This window comes from Dryas octopetala, chromosome 3, assembly GCF_963921425.1.
Source record: "Dryas octopetala chromosome 3, drDryOcto1.1, whole genome shotgun sequence".
NCBI classification, from domain to species: Eukaryota; Viridiplantae; Streptophyta; class Magnoliopsida; order Rosales; family Rosaceae; genus Dryas; species Dryas octopetala.
Window position 1 is genome coordinate 3,222,593 of NC_141368.1, and position 20,519 is coordinate 3,243,111.

The 20,519-nt window shown below is 36.7% G+C and overlaps 3 protein-coding genes across 3 annotated transcripts; 2 read left to right on the top strand and 1 right to left on the bottom strand.

Moving 5' to 3' along the window:
* Positions 1–1,163: 1,163 nt before the first annotated feature.
* LOC147289620 (8-amino-7-oxononanoate synthase-like) lies at positions 1,164–4,486 on the top strand. Its single transcript, XM_086237356.1, has 11 exons — positions 1,164–1,472; positions 1,551–1,654; positions 1,747–1,854; positions 2,320–2,558; positions 2,658–2,699; positions 2,839–2,926; positions 3,231–3,364; positions 3,489–3,577; positions 3,773–3,923; positions 4,011–4,079; positions 4,193–4,486. The coding sequence occupies exons 1-11, from the start codon at positions 1,238–1,240 to the stop codon at positions 4,320–4,322; spliced, it is 1,389 nt and encodes a 462-aa protein (XP_086093482.1). The 5' UTR covers positions 1,164–1,237; the 3' UTR covers positions 4,323–4,486.
* Positions 4,487–5,375: 889 nt separating this feature from the next.
* SWI1 (SWITCH1) lies at positions 5,376–8,940 on the bottom strand. Its single transcript, XM_086234858.1, has 8 exons — positions 8,817–8,940; positions 8,558–8,658; positions 7,738–8,462; positions 7,215–7,598; positions 6,966–7,068; positions 6,753–6,836; positions 5,713–6,408; positions 5,376–5,558 (listed from the first exon to the last, which is right to left on the bottom strand). The coding sequence occupies exons 1-8, from the start codon at positions 8,938–8,940 to the stop codon at positions 5,376–5,378; spliced, it is 2,400 nt and encodes a 799-aa protein (XP_086090984.1).
* A 2,948-nt stretch (positions 8,941–11,888) lies between these two features.
* On the top strand, positions 11,889–15,168 carry LOC147289622 (GroES-like zinc-binding alcohol dehydrogenase family protein). The gene is made up of 5 exons (XM_086235713.1): positions 11,889–12,126; positions 12,831–12,972; positions 13,340–13,566; positions 13,735–13,992; positions 14,596–15,168. Exons 1-5 carry the CDS (start codon positions 11,899–11,901, stop codon positions 14,899–14,901), a joined length of 1,161 nt encoding a protein of 386 aa, XP_086091839.1. The 5' UTR covers positions 11,889–11,898; the 3' UTR covers positions 14,902–15,168.
* The last annotated feature ends 5,351 nt before the right edge of the window (positions 15,169–20,519 follow it).

The window sequence follows — 20,519 nt, forward strand, 5'->3', positions numbered from 1 at the left end:
TGTTGCTGTTTGTCTAATATTGAAATCATTCTACATTTGCATCTAACTTTGCTTCTCTTTATTGAACAGGAGTTTGTTGAAATCTGGCTTTCATGTGAATGCAATTAGACCCCCAGCAGTGCCACCCAACTCATGCAGGTTTGTGGCAAATCTTCATTACGTACAAGTTTGGGTTGTATGCATCTTATTGTTCACTTTGTTTCTCCATACACTATATATTTTCTTATATTTCTTTTCACAGGCTACGAGTGACTTCATGTGCAACGCACACACAAGGGAGGATATTGAGAGGTTCACAACTGCACTCTCCCGCTGTGTCAATTTCCAAGAAATTGGCAATGGCCCAAATGGATCATATGCCCGGATTTGATTTGTTAAGTTTTGTATTGTCCCGAGAATAATTAACTGTAAAGTAAAATAGCTTTGGAATATAATATATGTATGCAAAAGTTTTGTGCGTGTAAAAATGCTTTGCCGAAGTGCTTGATAAATTTAATGTAAAAAATTAAAAATTTTGTAGGTATGTATAATGACTAAATTTTAATGTAAAAACGTAGCTTAATTTTATCCACAATAGCTTTAAAAAGTAAGCAGATAGCTACTTTGAAAAAAATAAGAAAACTTAAATAAATGCAAATTTGCACTGAGTTGATCTATCATCTATCTCAATTTTACATATAAGGTACAAATTGTACAATAGTTCTAAATTTAATGTAGAATTTTATAAAGAGATAATTAGACTTATGTCTTTTAGAAAAATAATTTTTAGATGAAGATTGTGGTGTTTTAAAATTTATAAGAAATTTTTTTTAATTCATAATAAAGTATTTTTCCTATTTTGAAGGGTATTTCCCCTTTTAGGATATAGAGTGGGCTTTGAAAAACCTGCATGTTAGATTTTAATTCCAAGATTTTGAGAACTAAAACTTAGCATAAAACCGTCCAAGAAGAAAAATAAAATAACAAATTCAGACAAAAAAAAAATAAAAAACACAAGTAACAACAAATTCAGACAAAAAAAAAAAGTAACAACAAAGGAAAATTAAATAATTGGAAGAAAGGCGAAGCGCGAACGACATGTCGTTTATATGTAAAAAGTTCTTTTTATGGTAATTGGCAAGGCAACAGACACGTTGGAGGTGAAGCATTATAGTACTCTTCAACGGTCCAACGACAGTCCAACTACACCCGCCGGCTTCTCTCTTTGCTCTGCTCTGCAAACTACAAAACGGAGACGATGAGGTCGTCGTGGGACCACTGGGTCGAAGACGCTCTCGACAAACTCCAACACCTGCAACTCCTCCGGTCTCTCAGACCCATTTACCTCCACAATGGACCCCAAAAAGCCCAACAACCTGTCGAAGATGAATTCGATGTGTTCGATGAAATGCAGCCGTGGGACAGATCCTCTGTGGAGGTTCATATTTCTGAACCAACGTTTCGGAAATGGCTCCATGACCTTCCCAGTTTCGGTAATGTTCCATTTTCCAATTGGGTTTTGTAGAATTTTCTCAGTTTAGGACTTACAATTGCGTTTCTGGAATTTGTAGGAGATGAGGAAGGTACCCACAAGTTCAAAAAGCTGCTTTTATTCTCTGGAAACGATTATTTGGGCTTGAGTTCACATCCCACTATTGGAAAAGCTGCTGCTAAGGTTCTCTCTTTGTGACACTACTTTTCTAAAAATGATGTCTTTTAACTTACCATGTTTTTGAACCAATGTAATAAGAATTTAATTTCAACCAGGCAGCCCAAGAACATGGAATGGGCCCAAGGGGTTCTGCTTTAATCTGTGGATATACTGATTACCACAGAAGACTGGAGTCATGCTTGGCAGACTTAAAGAAGAAAGAGGTATGAGCTGCTCTGTTTATGTAGTATATACTACTGCTTTCACTTCTTCATGTGGATTTTTTCGATCTGTGCTTGCTGTTAATTAGCCATGGTGTCAAGGGCCAATAACTAGAGACTTGGATTTAGACTGTCCCCTTTTACTGTCAGTCTGTCACAGACACACGCTTGCCAATGCAGTAAACATCTCATTGCCTTTTTCAATTCTACGCAAAGATTAAAGTTCCATTTCATTGATTATGAGCCAGGACAATGGTTTTGTATGGTTTACTAAGTTGGGTGTGACTGTCTGAATTTTGATTACAAAACTTAAGTTTTTAGTTGAAATCCTTGGACATAACTGTGTGGTTCTTTGGAGGTCTAAAGTGTTTGATTCTGTTGTTCTGAATTTTATTTCTGATTTATTTGACTACTTTTAGGTGTTTTAGCTGAAAACTGATGCAATCTTGTTTAAAATTTATCCACTAGGATTGCCTTCTTTGTCCTACAGGATTTGCAGCCAATATGGCCTTGATGGTAGCTTTGGGAAATATTGGCTCTCTCTTGGCTGCTGGAAAAACACCTTTACCTAATGAAAAGATTGCCATTTTTTCTGACACACTGAACCATGCGTCGATAATCGATGGTATTCGTCTTGCTGAACGACAAAAATCTGTAGAGATATTCATCTATAGACATTGTGACATGACTCACCTCAATGCATTGTTGTAGGTCTTAAACTTTTGTTTTAAATCTTTGTGTGCCTCTTCTTATTGGATATTACCTTATTGTTTCCATAGCTTAGCAATGCATTTGTGCTTTGACAGGTCAAGTTGCACAATGAGGAAGAAAGTCGTTGTGACTGATAGGTAAGTGATTCTATTTTTAAAAGCTACTTTCTATACCATCATTTTTGAGTTGGAACCAATTTCATAATTTTTATAAAGTGTTTCTATTTGATTTTATCTTGTTATCTTTCTTATGACTTGCATTTGTCTTTCACTACAGCTTGTTTAGTATGGATGGAGACTTTGCACCAATGGTTGAGCTTGTGAAGCTACGCAAGGAGCATGACTTTCTGTTAGTTATTGATGATGTAAGTTGTCTTGCACACATGGTACACATATAGGGATTAATGCTAACCCTTTCCTGTAAATTCCGTGGTATTTATTGAAAAACCGTTGCATGATAATTAAATTTGAAAGTAAAAAGTTTGTATTTCAGATTTTTGTTATGTAGGTACAGTCGAAAATCAACCAGTTGATTGAATTTGTTACAGGAATAGGTGGCACTTGTTTTCATTGTCTTTTGATGTAGGTATAAGATATTAGTGATAAAAAGTCTTATTGTTAAAAAAACAACATAATAGTGATAAAAAGAAAATCCACTCTTTGATTCAGGCTCATGGAACATTTGTTTGTGGCAAAAATGGTGGTGGAGTGGCTGAGGAATGCCATTGCGAAATGGATGTTGACATATGTGTTGGCACTTTGAGCAAGGCGGCAGGTTGCCATGGCGGATTCATTGCATGCAGGCAATTATTCATGCTTTCTTTTGCCTTAATTCTTTTGAATTATTGGATTCTTGCATTTTCATCTCTTTGTATGTGAAAAATAAAGAAATTTAGCCAAGCCATTTTCTGATTTCGATATAAACAGCAAAAGGTGGAAGCAACTCATACAATCAAGGGGTCGCTCTTTTATATTTTCAACTGCTACGCCGATACCAATTGCTGCTGCTGCCCATGGTAAATTATATAATTTTGTTTGTTGATGGTGGTTTTAGTTGCATATAATCCCATTTACACATGAGTGACTGTTTATTATAGATTGTATGATTGTAGCTGTAATTTATCATGCATTATTCACATGGTATGATTGTAGCATTTTTCCTCTTTATTGGAGTTCTTCCTGTTGTTAAAAATATAAATATAACTTTGCAGCTGCTCTTGTTGTGGCAAGAAAGGAAGCATGGCGTAGAAGGGCAATCTGGGATCGGGTGCAAGACTTTCGTGCTCTCACCGGAATCCCCATAAATAGTCCCATAATATCTCTTATCGTAGGGAGTGAAGAGAAGGCTTTGCAAGCCAGCCAGTTTTGTTTCCCTCTCTCTACTGCTGTTTGTGTGATATGGAGATCATTCTACAACTGCATCTAACTTTGCTTACCATCATTGAATAGGAGTTTGTTGAAATCGGGTTTCCATGTGACTGCAATCAGACCCCCAACAGTGCCACCCAACTCATGCAGGTCTTCATTACACTTTTCCTTTCTGCTATGGCATATTTTCAAGTTTGGGTTGTAAACATCTTGTTCACTCTGTTCTCTGTGCACTTCACATTTTTGCTTATACTTTTTCTCAGGCTACGAGTGACTTTATGTGCAACACACACAAGGGACGATATTGAGAGGTTCACCGCCGCACTCTCCCGTTGTGTCAATTTCCAAGAAATTGGCATCCATGGCTTAAATGGATCATATGCAAGGCTTTAGGATTTGATTCTTTTAGATGCCATTAGTTCATGACTGTGATAAGAACGTTCATTTTTGTTCTTTTTATCAGCAATGGTCCAAGCCCTTCATCTATGGAAAGGTTTTTTTTTGGCCAGGTTTATTTATGGAAAGTTAAATAAATGCAAAATATGCATTGAGTATCATCTTGATTATATACGTCTATGTCCTGGCTAGGTCACCTGTAGCCTGTAGGAGGTACGTTAGGTGGCCAAACATTACGAGCATAGAAATTTATAATTCATATAACTGAATTTGACATATAAGCTGGAATATTTCTGGATTTAAGAAATAGAGATCCTCATACTACTTCAGAATCAGAGACATCAAAACACAGTTTTATGGGTAACAACAGTTTTTGACCCATTTACATAAGGGATTCATAGATGCAACCATTGTGTCAACGAGTCACACAAAACCAAAGTGTTGGATTTCATTCTTTTTTGACAGTAGTATTCACCTAGCTTGTTTCGGACACTACGATTGGTGAGTTTGAAAATATGATTGTATTTTAGCAAATTGGACACATTCATAGATGAAAATTATTATTTTTAATAAGAATAAAATTACGCTATAAGAGATATCAAAAACTAGTTCTTAAGATTTGACCCTAGATCTCATTCAACAAATTGAAGACAAAAGTTAATAGAGTAAATGGTCTTGGGCACATAGATGGAAGATGGAATCGATACAACTAAGGATATTTAAACAAGGATCAATCATATATATTAATTCCCCACTGTAACCAATCATGAGTCAAAATTTAGCTCGTTTGGATTTTTTTCACCGAGCCAACAAGTACGTCTGTACGTGTATCCCAAAAGGTATACCACCTATTTTGGGGAAATTAAGCCGCCATAAAACCCCACATAGAGGAGTGTAATGTAAAGTTCCTAATCATATATAGTTACAATTATTTTGTATACCTCCAAATATTTCCTGGTATATATACCCATATTATATATATAGCTCCGACCAATAATGAAATTATGAAATGAACCCTGTAAAGAGTTAAGTTCCAAAGAAGAGTCAGGATCAGTTCCCAGAGGTACCCCACCACTTGTCTCCCATTGAAGTAGGCATCCATGAGGAAGTACCATTAGAAGAAGAGGAGCACCACCTTTGCTCATGTTCATGCTGCTGCTCAGAGTACCTTATCATCATGCTATCCTTTCCTGCATCTCCTCCATCATCATCCCCTTTCTTAGTCTTCACCATCTGCATCGTACAGTAAAGCAAATTAACCACATACACATTGGAAAAAAAAAAAGAAAAAAAAAAGGTCATTAGTTTTCTTCTTCTTAATTAATAATATAGAGCATACGATTTTATGATTGAGGAAAATTAATTAACAAGGCTGACATATACTCACACGTGGCATGGCAGCATTAGAAGTCACATTTTGATGTCTTCTCTGGTAGGTGAGGGTCCCAGAAAATGCAGTAGTAGTGTCAGTGTTTTGGGCATTAGGGAGCTCATTAAGGTTGATGAGAAGGGTTTTGGTAATGGTGATGCTCTGGGCGGACTTGGTAGGGCTGATCTGATGATGATTAGGTGGAGGTCGAGAAAAAATAGGAGAGGAAGGAGGGGGTTGGGTCACATTGCAGAAAGTGGCTGTGTTGACTGGGCGCCTCTCAGCCAATGGCTTGAGTAAAGGGGATGTTGGGTTGGTGGAAGAGGATGCTGAGGGCGGGGTTGGGACTGCAAAGGGGTCATTTTGGTGGACCACAATCTGCTGCTGAGGAGACATTCCCATGTTTGGCCACAGAAAGGTCCCTTGTGGCTTGCAAATCCTGAACCCACTCCTCAGTCTCTCTATTTTTGCTGCCTTGTCCTCTGTTAATGTCCTGGCTGCTGCTGCTGCACCTGATGCCTTGTTGTCTCCTCCTGGTGATCCTTTGTCTTCTTCTTGCTCATGATCAACACCTGATTCCAGTAATACTATTGATTTGTTCTTTTGTGCCATCTCTTTTGTTTCTCTTTCAGAGTCTGATGTTGGTGGTGGTTCTTCTGCTTCTGAAATGAGTCCTGGTTCTTCCATGGCTGTTTTCAGCATACCCATTTGTTCCTGCATTAACCACCATACATCAATGCCATATGCCACTCCCATCATGATCATTTAACACCATCATCAATGATTAATATTAATTCCTTGTTGATCCCTATGTATACATGATCAACATTTATGAATGAATATAATTGTACATGGGTACATTTACTGAACACACTCTTTAAGGTGAAATTTACTATATATAGGTAGGTCCTCTGTAAGAGGAGAAAAGTAACAATGTGATTACTAATTAGTTAATATGGTCCAACCGTCCAAGTACATATGAGTAATTAACTATAAATTTAGATCACATCACATGCAATTAAAAGAAAGATCAAGTATGAAGGCAATTTCACGGTTACCTCTATTTCAGACAATGACTGGGAAACCTTCATCAGTTGTTCTTCTATCTTAGCTTTCCTAATCACTTGTTCTGTATACATCTCCTGCAAAGGTCCATCCAAAACAGTAGCATTAATTGGGCAGCCATGTAGAATCGAGCTGAACCATGAACAAGTAATTAATATTAAGACTTAATTCCAAACTTTTTGGATCACTTTAATGCCATTGTTCACCTGTAGGCCAATTAATGAACCTTCATGGTCCCAGTTGGGACTAGTCAAAGAATGTGGGGTGGTCACTATAGCCAGATCCTCTTGCCGCTTGAGCATGTGCTCCCTGTATATGCAGCAATATCAGAAACACATATTAGACCAACAAATTAAAGCACTTATATATATAGCAAATCAATAACACCAACAAAATTGGGACATAACATAAACAAAAAACATGATCAACAAAAAGGTAATTACGAATTAGTTTACCTTTTCATCTGGGCCACCTCTTCCCTGAGCTCCCTAATCTCTCTGGCACAAATGGGGTCCTGGGTGGGGTTATCACCAGGCTTCCAACCAGGGGGTGGGGTCCAATAAGGGTCCTGAACCCCAGCCTCCTTCCTGATATTAACCAAGTCAGCACTCTCGAGCCAATACTCCATGGCTCCATCAGCATTGTGCCGCCGCCTGAACCGCTCAGCCCCACCTGGCGCCACCTTCCCAGCCATGTGTTTCAGCAAATGGTCCAGCAAACCCGTGTCCCCGATCAGCTTCCGGGCCTCTGATCTCAGCGCTGGCCTCAGTATTGGCTTCCCTGCAGCAGCACCTTTGGCCTTCATTACCTTCAGCATATTCTCCTCTGCTAATTTGTACCTTAATTCCCAAAAACAAAATGAGCCACACCCATATTTAGTAAACCCATTAAGTACTTTTTAGAAAAATCCAACTACAAGCTAATTAATTAGAGCAATTAATGAACCTGATGAAGCTAATAAATTAACATAGTCCTCACCTCCCTGCTGACCATCTTGCTACTGAATCAGATTTAACCATTTTTTTCTTCTCATTGTTAACTGCTACAATATGATTCTGCTTGTGACGTTTTACTGATCTTTTGCTCTTTTGAATAGTCATCTTCCTTCTGACTTCATGGCGCTTTCTCTTACTGCTACTCCTAAGATTCCTCTTGACCTCAACTGGTGGAGCCTCCAGGCCCTCTACCTGATCTGCCTTCACATCTTCGTCATCATCACCTTCCTCTTGTTCTTCCTCTTCCACATAGAACGCATCATCCTCTGTTTTCTTCTCTGGTTCTTCATCTGTGCCGCCATAGCTCGACGAAGGCTCATGCCGGCGAAGGTACCGAACTTGCCGGCGCTTACCCCACTGAACCATCCCGGCGAACTTGAGCCGAGTCAAGCACGGACCCTTCTTGGAAATCACGCTACTCATGACCCCACCACTCAATGCCGTTGGGCTTGAGACGACGTCGTCGTTTCTCTGGTTTGCAACGACAAGTCGTTGTACCGCCCAGAAGCTCCACAAGTTGCTCCGCTCTGCAATTTCACGAGGTTTGACCCTCCTATAGAGCACCTCGGACGCCATTTCTGGAGCCATCACGTACTTCTCGTCAAGCGAAGGCAGTTGTTTCCCGGCTTGGTTTTCACTGAAATGGGTTTGCAGAGAGTGAATGCTCGGAAACCTCATTGACACCTTGAACGACGCCTTGTCACTCACCTGCATAAAAACCCAGATTCAAAACCCATTCAAAAAAAGAAAAAGAAAAAACTACATTTTGATTTGTGGGTTTTCTGGGTAAGCAAGAACAGTACCATGACGATCCGAATCTGCTTGAGCTGTTCTGGGGCTCTAAGAGGAAGCTTAGAGTGGTCGATTTCGTAGAAAGAACCCACTTGAATGTGTTCTATGGCCTCTGCGAGATACCCAAAAAGCAGAAAATCAAATAGCAGATGTGAGGGGTAGGTACTATGAAGAAGCTAACGGGAATAAACAAAAAATGTGATAGACAAATCAGAAGGAAGAAGGACAATAGTCAATAGCTAGTAAATTAGATAGGTACTAGTCTGTTACCTCCTTGTGAACAAATGGCCGAAGGTGGTGGAGCAGACGTACGGGGTATCAGACCATGTCTGGCCAAACAAGGGCTTTGTGCCTTCTGTTCTTTCTGCTCTCCCAAGTACATCATCTTCTGCATGCCCAAATGAAAAAGCGAAAAACACCCAAAAACACACACACTCACTATCACTCTCTCACCGCAATGCCAAGCTCTATATATAACCCACATTAAGCTTTGGCCTCAAGCAATGTAGGACCAGTAAAAAATGAAAATACCATTTTTAAAAAAATTTAATTCTCTAACAGAATGAATATACGGTCTGTCGTTTTCTGTCAAAAATTAATATGCTTTCTCTTGCTTCTCCGTTCATGCGGTTAATTCGTGTGGTAAATGAAATCTCATCATTGCAAAATCGGTCCCGGGTGTGTGTGTGTGAGTGTCTCCTCCTCAGTCCCTTTTCGTTGTTTTAGTGGCGCGAAAGGCACTAATGGGTTTTGCTTGCATGAACGGGAGTAACTGCACGAGGGGGTGTTCTCACGCGCTTTTTGCGAGCGTGCAGGGGACAGGAAAAGTAAGCAGCATTTAATGCGGGTAGTTTTGATGGGGAATGACTAACCTGCGCCGCTGGGCGTAGGATAGGTGGTCTCCCTTTTCGTTGTGGTTTTGCGTTTTGCACCGGGAGATAGAGGTTGTGCGATGGCGCGTGTGATTGTGGAGATGAGCAGCGAGTAGGGACTGAGAGAGAGAAGAGTAACAGAAAAACGGAGGAGGATTTCTGAAAGGGACATGCGTGAGATGGTGTGAGAGAAAGAGATGACTATGTAAATTACGAAAACACAAATGAGTGATAAATTAAATATTTTTAAAATTTTTCATGTGGGTTTGTATACCCTTATTTGTAAAAAAGAATAAAGTAAATTATTTTAAATTGGATAAAAAAGTTTATTTTTTGTTGAAAATGGATTTTTCAGTAGTGTAAAATTAGTTCCATACGTAAGATATTTTAAGGAGGAATTCATATTCTAAGTAGAGTAAGAATTAAATAGAAAAAAATTTACAAACATGACACATATTTTGATAGTTGTTTCATTTCAGGATATTAATTTTGATTTGTGTTAATTTTTCTCAATTAAATATTGCGGCTGTATAAGAAAAATGTCCAAAAACTAAGATAGCATGCAAACACATTGAGAGTCTGAGACCATATATATGAAGCAAACAAAAAGGAATTAATGCAAAAGTGAGAGACACTTTCAGGCCTTTGACTGTAAATTTGAAATGTAGCTTCAAAAGGGAGAAATTAAACTCTATTTTATTTTTCAAATTCAAAACCCCATTTTCATTTTTGTGTAAAACTGAACATTGCACCTCACGTGCCAAACAACCATTATATTCCTTTCTAATTTCATTTTGGTCCCTGCTATTTCGATTAGACTTTGAACCCCAAAATATGATGTATCAATTACACACTTCTAAGACAGTTTTTAATGACCAATTTCACCTAACTCAACTTTTATATTCCTAATTGACAATAATCCAAAAAAAAAATTCATAATTGAAAAAATTAAGCATATTTTTAATATTGTTAATGTTTACATATAAGGGTGACAAGTCTTGTAACTCTTGTTGACTAGATTATTGTGTTCGTATTCGAATGATATACGGGTGTTCGACTATATTAAGTCCACATAGATCACAGGTGTCTCAAAATTCCTCAACTAAAAAATTACCTAATTAGGTATGCATCAATCATCATATGTAACATGTTTATTTAATCAATCAGTAGACTTGAATAATAGGTGCAACCTATAATGTTATGACGCATTTGATCAATTCAATAAAAAGATCATTTTAGGTTTGGGCTAGTACATATTCAAATTTAGCTAGTACAAACTACAATGTTTGCTATCTAGTATTATATAGACTATTTAAAAGTACAAATAACAATTGTTTCAAACCACTAAGGTCATAGACTTATTATAATTGTGAGTTATAGCCTTGTAGTTCTAGTGATATATAGAACATTTATCTCCCACACTCTTGACTATAGTTTGACTCTCATCTATTTTCTTCCTCCTAATTAATTAAAAAAAAAAGCATGTTGAATCAACATATATAACATGATTATCAAACATATCATTTAGTATATTTTTTATGCAAATCAACTTGAAACACAAACTATTTATAAATCATGTTAATGTGCGATCGACCAGATGTTAATACGAACATAATTATATTACTAACCTATTAATTCACGTTGATTTGGAGTGTTATAAAAATGTGTGCAAACAATTGGCCATATTGAATATCAATTGTAGAAATTTAATTTATTAGAAGGAAAGATTCAATAGGTATTTTATAGTTTTATTAAAAATTTAATCAATTTGATGTGGGACGTATAAATTATAAGTTACTTCAAAAAACTTGTGCATGCATATGATATGTATGTTCAGCTAATTAAATTTTTAATTCACATGTCATCTTACTTATTATTTTGGCAAGCATAACATTAAATTCATGAGAGTCCATTAAATTACTCATGAAACCAATCTGTCTGTGTACACTGAGCAGAAAAATTATACTACCGAGTTTTCGGTGCATGCAAATGCAGTTGCTTGCAGATGCATAGTTTTTTACTTGTAGATGCATATTTTTTTGCTTGTAGATGCATATTTTTGTTTGCAGGTGCATGTTTTTTGTTTGCAGATGTAGCTTGCAGATTGCATCTGCAAGCGCCGAACACTCGATAGACAGTTTGAGTTTCTATTTAAGTTTTGAACCGGCTGCGGTTGACTTAACTTTATTTCTCATTTTGGGCTTCTAATTAAAGGACCCTTTATTCTATGGCGAAATATAAGAAGGATTAATGCATTTTTTTTAATTTGGATTAAATTGTGGCTTGATTAAATATGTTGGAATTTTTTGGGCCGGAAGCCACCCATATGGGGCTAGAAGATGTTCGAAGTGGGCCGAGGCTGAGAATTTTGAGGACCATCGTTTTTTCTTCACCTACCCCCATTCCCAGCTCCATACAATTGGAGCATAAGACATAAAGACAAGTAAAGCGGTCCATCAGTAACGTTAACGTCGAAATAAATGGGTTTACTTGGAATAAGGTTCCAGAAGCTTGGTCTACTACCAACCCAGTTGGTTTCATGCTATTTCACTCTTCCACAGATTTTGAGCAACAATAAGGTCATCAATAACTATTCCCCATCTCCACTTAGGACCCAGAAATCAGTAGTTAGAGCACTTGCCACTGAAGCAGCATCACCAGCAAACATGGTCAAAGCCATTCGTGTCCATGAACTTGGTGGACCTGAGGTCTCTCTCTCTCTCTCTCTCTCTCTCTCTCTCTCTCTCTCTCTCTCTATTGTTATCTGGGCAGTGAAACATGTGTACCTTTATGTTTGAATTGGGTTGTTGGCTGGTGCTTTTATTTACATCTGATTATGAAAACCCACTTATGGAATACTGGGCACTTGTTTTGTGTTTGTATCAGAAAGTCCACTTTGTCCAATTGAGGGAGACTCTGCGTTTGTGTTGATTTCATGGTTTCATTACCCCTTTTTCCTTTCTGCTCTTTTTATTTGGTTTTAGTTGTTGTTTGTCTCTTAAATTTCATAGCTGTTTGTTTTAAATCAATGAAATCAAAACCAAGTGCTCAGATAATGGGTTTTCTTTTGTCCAGACTGCAATCTAGTTTGTAGAATCAAACTGTATTTGTTGACGTATTGAATTTGAGACTTGCATCTATGATATAATTTATTGACTGCCTTGATTTCAATTGGAAACTATTGCATCTATACTTCTTTGACACTGATTAGTCAAAACCCATTTCATTAAAATTTCACTGTTTTTATGCAACAACAGTAGTTTATATCTAGTTTTGTTGTGTTTTTTTTTGTTAATCAACAAGTAGTCTTTGGTCATAATTTGTCTTTGACCTCCCATCTGTGTTTGCTAGATGTCATTATGGCAATGCCTTCATTGTCATTTTACTTATTTTTGTCATGTAATGATGTTAGGTCTTGAAATGGGAAGATGTGGAAATAGGAGAGCCAAAGGAAGGTGAGATTTGTGTGAAGAACAAGGCCATTGGGATTAATTTCATTGATGTGTACTTCCGCAAAGGAGTTTATAAGGCTGCTACAATTCCCTACACCCCAGGTTTTGCTTCCTTTCTTTAAGTTCACTAAATTAACATTTATTTCTGTAATTATTAAGATATATTTCAACCAAGATTGACTTATAGTCTAATTTTGACCTCATGGTCTGTTCAAAATTTTTTTTTTGTTTACAGTTTTTGAGTTCCCATGACAATACAACTTTCAGAAATAGTCAGGAATAATTCGTGAAACCTAATACAAGAATGTGGAGCATGAATCAGTTAACCATTCCCACTGTTAATACTGTTGTATATATTTAGATTTGGAACTGTAGGATCTGGTTGGGCATTGGAAATGGATTTACCTTCTTGTTCCTAATTAGAATGCGATAGAAAACCCTGTTTATTACAATTAAGTTTTTATTTCAGGTGTGGAGGCTTGTGGAGTTGTGACAGCTGTGGGACCTGGACTAACAGGCAGGCAAGTTGGAGATATTGTTGCTTATGCTGGTGGTCCAATGGGCTCATATGCAGAAGAGCAGATCCTTCCTGCAAACAAAGTTGTGCCTGTTCCTCCTTCCATTGATCCTACTGTTGCAGCATCCCTCTTGCTTAAGGGTATGACAGCTCAGTTTCTACTACGCCGTTGTTTCAAGGTATTTTCACATTCTCCATCAGCATCTGGAGTTTAGGAAGTCATAAACCACAGTTGAGTCTGTTGAATTATAAAGCATGGGATAGTTAGAAAAATCCCGGTAATGACATCTCAGACAGAACTAGTTTTGAATCTTTCTTGAATATTTATGTGGACTATTGTTATACAGGTTGAACCTGGACACACAGTCCTTGTTCATGCAGCAGCTGGTGGTGTTGGATCTCTTTTATGCCAGTGGGCTAATGCCCTTGGTGCCATCGTCGTTGGAACTGTATCAACTAAAGAGAAGGCAGCTCAAGCCAAGGATGATGGGTGTCACCATGTCATAATCTACAAGGAAGAGGATTTTGTTGCCCGTGTGACTGAAATTACATCTGGTAATGGGGTTGATGTTGTCTACGATTCTGTAGGAAAGGACACCTTTGAGGTAATATATACTTTTCTTCTCTCCATTTTCTACAAAAAGTACAAAAACACAGTTAAGAGAGTTTCGTGAGAAGGTCATTCTAGATTCAGATTCTGCATGAGTAGCTTTGACAGCCTAAGGGTTGATTTAGATGGGATGCTTTAAAATCAAGGATTTGACTAGGTTAGTTCAAAAACTTTAAAAACAAAAAACTCGATACAATGTTTATAAAATCCATTTTGAAATGACTAGATACAATGAAACATTTGAAACCCATTCCAGTCTAAGACAAACATAAACATTAGTTATGTATTGTTAATAGCCTAATAAATCTGCTTGACTATGTAATATTAACTAAGTTCCTAGATTTGAGATCACTCTTCCAAAGACACCATATGTAGTTACACTTTGATTGTTCTAGTGCAAAAGGTTAGCAATCAGTAATTTAGAAGGAAAAAAGCAAATAAGCGAGTTATGATTTATTCAAATGTTGCAAGCCCAACTGGTTACCTTAACTCTGAAATCGACCAAATCTGATAAATAATCAGTTGTGGTTAACCAGTCTAATTGCTAAAGTCATGTTCTGGAACAAGAGTCCTTATCAGGAGGTATTATTGCATACAGGGATCATTAGCATGCTTAAAGACTCGTGGCTACATGGTGAGCTTTGGACAGTCATCAGGTTCGCCAGACCCGGTTCCATTATCAGCTCTTGCAGCGAAGTCACTGTTCTTGACTAGGCCTAGCCTCTTCCACTATGCTGTAACTCGAGATGAATTGTTAGAGGCTGCAGGAGAGGTATTTGCTAATGCTACATCAGGTGTATTGCGGGTTCGAGTAAATCACACCTACCCATTGTCTCATGCAGCACAGGCACATACAGACCTCGAGAACAGGAAAACATCTGGCTCGGTTGTGCTTATACCGTAAAGCTTCTTTCTCAGCTATCGTTCTGTCTGAAAATAACATGAGTTGGGCTTGTTCATTTTAAAGGCTATGTGGTATGTGTGGAAAGAAACATGGAACCTGCTTTCAGGGTATGTTATTGAGATGGTCAAAGCCATTTGCATCCATGAACTTGGTAGACGCCCGTACTTGATGGGCTATGCCATAGGCCATATTTGTTTGTTTGAGGGATTGCAACAAATCAAGTATAATTAATTGAGTGTGTGATCCATCTGATCATTTAGTTGAAAATATATTTAGCAAGCGCATATATAATATGATTATAATTAATATGCATGTATAAATTAACAAGCAAAACAAGAAGGATAATTAATTAATTAATTAGCTAACTGAAGAGGGGTTGATCATCCAAATTGGGAAGCCCACGCAATCTCATTCATAAGTTTAAAGAATGATATATATTGATCTCTTTTGGTTTGTTAAAAAAAAAAAACGAAAGAATGTACACTGATCAACACACGTATCTATATATAGATAATTAAGAATAATCATAAATTAATTGATGAGGGGTGGTTCAATCCAATGGTGGAACTGATCCTGCTGGGGCTCGTTCTTACAGTTGCCCCACTCAAAAGTTCTATGAAAACTCCAATCGCCTTCAGTTTTGCAAGTATAAGAATTATAGCCATTGTTATGCATTTGAGTACAATATATCTTGTTTGCCAACTCAGTAGCTTCCCCCTTCGCTGGAACAATGAGTGATGCTCCAGTTACTAGGTGATCCAAAAATAATACTTGGCTCCCTAAGCTTTTAATCATAGTCCAATCTTTTTGTGAGGAATCAAACTGGTATATATGCCAATAATCTTCTTTAACATTCCAAATTGCAAATAAGAGCTTCCCATCATGATCATGATGATCATACTTAACCAGCTTGAACCTCATATTTACCCAAAGTTTGTAGTCTTAGGGAAGCTGTCAAATCGACCATGGTCCAGTCTTGATCAAGTGCAACACATGATGATGAACTACTACTGAATCTTATGGTACCCAATTCCAATGAAGAATCTACCGAATCAAAAACACAATAAAGAGTTTCATCCATATAGGCCACGTTCCTGATGTATTTCTCAAAAAGAAAATGAATGGTATGAAACCTCCATCTTCCATCTCTAAGATTACATGTGTAAATGATATATTCATTTTCGTTTGCGCCAACATCGACTCTCCAATCTCTCCATGTGACAAACATGACACAATCAGGAGAAGTTGGAGGGGTTGTGAACGTTGCTTCCCATACAGAAACTTCAGGCATGTCCAAATCTAATGGATCTACTTTGATAATCTTCTCACAAAAAGGATTATAAGAAAATAACATAGTACTAATTGTTGAACCACCATTTTTTTTTTTAACTCTATTTGAAAACAACAGCCAACCATATTTTGAATTGTGAAGTTTAGCATCTAAAAATAATCCTCTTACCTCTTCTTGCCCCGTGAATTTTTCCAGAGAGTAAGATTGTTCAGACCAAGGATCATAAAACTCAAATTGAGTTAGGATGGTATTGTGTCCGTTTTCTATAGAATAGTTTGCATCAAAGGTAATTAGCCATGGCATATATGAACGACGTTGAACCATACTACGAACAATTTGCTACCAGGTTTTGGATGTTGCACCAAGGCGAACAAGATCAAGATCATTAAATGAGAGACGCTTAAGAATTGTGACAACAATATCAATTCGAAGATCCAACAATGAATGATTTGTCATAATTATCGATATGTTGTAGATGTTGATCATAGGAATTCACTCAATTGATGGCTTGTACATAAGAGGGTGCCTCTTTATATAGATGCGTCTAAACTTGGGAAATTAGAAAAAGTGTGAAATAAGTAAACTTGGTAAACAAGTAGACTAAGAAAATCAGAAAGCTAGTAAGAAGGATATTGTAATCCAGATTTGATTTGAAGACATAAGAAATATCCTTATTGGTTAACTACTTGGGATGCCTTAAGGAACGACTTGAGACGCCTTAAGGAACGACTTGAGAAACTATAGGGTATGACTTGGGAAGAGTCAAAACATGACTTGTAAGGTCACTAGGTACAATTTGAAATACATCAATGGTATAAACATTTAAAATATCTCGAGGTACGAACTGAAAGTCTAAAGGAACGACTTGAGAAACTCTAGGGTTTGACTTGGTAAGTGTCAAAACATGACTCTTGATATCATTAGGTACAATTTGAATGCATCAAGGGTATAAACATTTAAAATAATTCGAGGTACGAACAAAAATTTTCAAGGAACGGCTTAAGATGACCTAAGGAATGACTTGAAATGCCCTAAGGAACGACTTGAGAAACTCTAGGATATGACTTGAGAAGCATCAAAATTTGACTTTGAATGTCACTATGTACAATTTGAAATGTACCAAGGGTATAAACATTTAAAATCCCTCGAATTAAGAATTGAAATTTTCAAAGAACGACTTGAGACGCCCTTAAGAACGACTTGAGATACCCTAAGAAACGACTTGAGAAACTCTAAGGTATGACTTGGGAAGAGTCGAAACATGACTTAGAATGTCACTAGGTATAATTTCAAATACACCAAGGGTATAAACATTTAAAATAACTCGATATACAAACTGAAATTCTCAAATAACGACTTATGATGCTCTAAGGAACGACTTGGGAAACGTCAAAATATGACTTGGAATGTTACTTAGGTACAATTTGAAATGCACCAATGGTATATATATTTAAAATACCTCGAGGTACGAACTGAAATTCTCAAAGAACAACTTGGGATGCTCTAAGGAACGACTTGAGATGTCTTAAGGAACGACTTGAGAAACTTTAGGGTATGACTTGGGAAGCGTCAAAACATGACTTGAAAGGTCATTAGATACAATTTGAAATGCACTAAGGGTATAAACTTTTAAATCCCTCGAGTTAGAAATTAAAATTTTCAAGGAACGACTTAAGATGGCCTAAGGAACAACTTGAGAAACTCTAAGGTATGACTTGGGAAGCGTCAAAACATGACTTGAAATGTCACTAGGTACAATTTCAAATGCACTAAGGGTATAAACATTTAAAATACCTAAATGTACGAACTGAGTTTCTCAAGGAACGACTTAAGATTCCCTAAGGAACGACTTAAGAAACTCTAGGGTATCACTTGGGAACCGTCAAAACATGACTTGGAATGTCACTAGATACAATTTGAAATGCACTAAGGGTATAAACATTTAAAGTCCCTCGAGGTACAAACTAAAATTCTCAAGAAACGACTTGAGAACCTCTAAGGTGTGACTTGGGAAGCATTAAAACATGACTTGGAATGTCACCAGGTACAATTTGAAATGCACCAAGGGTATAAACATTTAAAATTACTTTAGTTACGAACTGAAATTTCAATTCATGACAAGTCGTTCATTTGGAATTTCAGTTTGTAACTCGATATATTTTAAATGTTTATACCCTTGATGTATTTCAAATTGTATCTAGTGATATTCCAAGTCATACCCTAGTGTTTTTCAAGTCATTCCTTAAGGCATTTCAAGTTGTTTCTTAAGGCATTTCAAGTCGTTCCTTAGGGCATCCCAAGTCGTTCCTTGAGAATTTATGTTCGTACATCGAGAAATTTTAAATGTTTATACCCTTTGTGCATTTCAAATTGTACCTAGTGACATTCCACGTCATGTTTTATCGCTTCCCAAGTCATACTCTAGAGTTTCTCAAGTCGTTCCTTAGGATATCTCAAGTCGTTCCTTAGGGCATCCAAAGTCGTTTCTTTAGAATTTCAGTTCATACCTCGAAGTATTTTTAATGTTTATACCCTTGGTGTATTTCAAATTGTACATAGTGACATTTCAAGTCATGTTTTGACGCTTACCAAGTCATACCCTAGAGTTTCTCAAGTCGTTCCTTATGGCATCTCAAGTCGTTCCTTCAGGATTTCAATTCATACCTCGAGATATTTTAAATGTTTATACAATTGGTGCATTTAAAATTGTACCTAGTGACATTTCAAGTCATGTTTTGACGCTTCCCAAATCATACCCTAGAGTTTTTTAAGTCGTTCTTTAAATTTTAGTTCGTATCTCAAGGCTTTTAAAATGTTTATACCTTTAGTGTATTTTACATTGTATCTAGTGACATTTCAAATCATGTATTGACGCTTCCCAAGTCATACTTTATAGTTTTCAAGCTTTGGATGTAGCAGCAAAGCGAACAAGATCTAATAATGAGACTCTTTGGAATTGTGACTAAGATATGAATTGGAATATCAAACAATGAACGATTTGTCATACTGGTGATATGTTTTTGATGTTGGTCATAGGAATTCTCTCGATTGATGTCTTGTACATAACAAGGTGCTATGTCTTAACTTGGGGAATTAGGAAAAGTGTGAAATAAGTAAATTTAATATACAAGTAGACTAAAAAAAAAAAGATACTGTAATCCTGATTTGATTCAGAGACATAAGAAATATCCTTATTGAGCTCAAGCGCATAGACAACAATAATTTCCTTATTTGATTAGGAAAGTGAAAGGGCTGTTGGAAATTTTATTGGTTAACGTGATGGGAGCTTTGTCACATATTAATAAGAGTTACATATTAACAATAATTTCAGAGCCGATCAATCGACTCTGAAAGAGGAGAAGAAGTGTTCCTCAATGGCCCAACTCTTGTCATGAACACTATGAATCAAGGGTAATGCAATTACAGAGTTTTCCTCTTCTTTTCTTTATTTTTTGTTACAGAGTTTTCTCAGGATTAATCCCAATAATAAATCCTCTGTTTTAAGCAAGCACTATTGCATCTATACTTCTTTGACACTGATTAGTCATTATGCCAATGCCTTCATATCATTGTCATTTTACTTATATTTGTCTTGAAATGGGAAGATGTGGAAATAGGATAGCCTAAGGACGGTGGGATTCGTGTGAAGAACAAGGCCATTGGGATTAATTTCATTGATGTATACTTCGGCAAAGGAGTTTACAAGGCTGCTACAATTCCCTACACCCCAGGTTTTGCTTCATTTTTTTTAGTTCAATAATTGGGCAAAATTTATTTCTTAAAATATTTAGATACACCTCAGCCAAGATTGATTTCTAGTCCAATTTTGATCTCATGTTCTCTTCAAACAGTTTTTGAGTAACTTTTCCCATGAGTCCATGAACTTTATATATATATATATATATATAAATGTTCTAAAATAACTGGTTAGCAAGTTAATACAAAGCTAATCACCATGTTGGGCTCATTGCACAATGTAATCTTAAAATCCGAACAATTTATTTTTTAGGCCCTACTTCAAAGATCATCTCTATAAAAAATCTCTAAAATCGGAAGTCATTTAGCCATTTGATTATGATAACAATTATTTATATGTTTTTATCGAAAACTGTGATCATCTATTTATTTTATCACAATTAGATGACTAAATGATTTCTAATATAGTTGATTTTTTACAATGATGATTTTTGAAGTATGACCTAAAAAATTGACTGTTTGGATTATGAGATTAGTTATGTGGTGGGCCCAAAAGTATGGTTAGTTTCATATTAATTTACTAATTAGTTAATTTTAGAGCACTCCTAATATATATATATATATATATATA

Excerpts from the sequence above, each read along its gene's own strand:
- LOC147289620 (XM_086237356.1), top strand. The coding sequence starts at position 1,238 with ATGAGGTCGTCGTGGGACCACTGGGTCGAAGACGCTCTCGACAAACTC. Across the intron at positions 1,655-1,746 it reads TTGGAAAAGCTGCTGCTAAG|GCAGCCCAAGAACATGGAAT; the intron begins GTTCTCTCTTTG and ends AATTTCAACCAG. Across the intron at positions 3,365-3,488 it reads GGCGGATTCATTGCATGCAG|CAAAAGGTGGAAGCAACTCA; the intron begins GCAATTATTCAT and ends CGATATAAACAG.
- SWI1 (XM_086234858.1), bottom strand. The coding sequence starts at position 8,940 with ATGCAGAAGATGATGTACTTGGGAGAGCAGAAAGAACAGAAGGCACAA. Across the intron at positions 7,599-7,737 it reads GCAAGATGGTCAGCAGGGAG|GTACAAATTAGCAGAGGAGA; the intron begins GTGAGGACTATG and ends TTGGGAATTAAG. Across the intron at positions 6,409-6,752 it reads AGTCATTGTCTGAAATAGAG|GAACAAATGGGTATGCTGAA; the intron begins GTAACCGTGAAA and ends TGGTTAATGCAG.
- LOC147289622 (XM_086235713.1), top strand. The coding sequence starts at position 11,899 with ATGGGTTTACTTGGAATAAGGTTCCAGAAGCTTGGTCTACTACCAACC. Across the intron at positions 12,127-12,830 it reads ATGAACTTGGTGGACCTGAG|GTCTTGAAATGGGAAGATGT; the intron begins GTCTCTCTCTCT and ends TAATGATGTTAG. Across the intron at positions 13,567-13,734 it reads TACTACGCCGTTGTTTCAAG|GTTGAACCTGGACACACAGT; the intron begins GTATTTTCACAT and ends ATTGTTATACAG.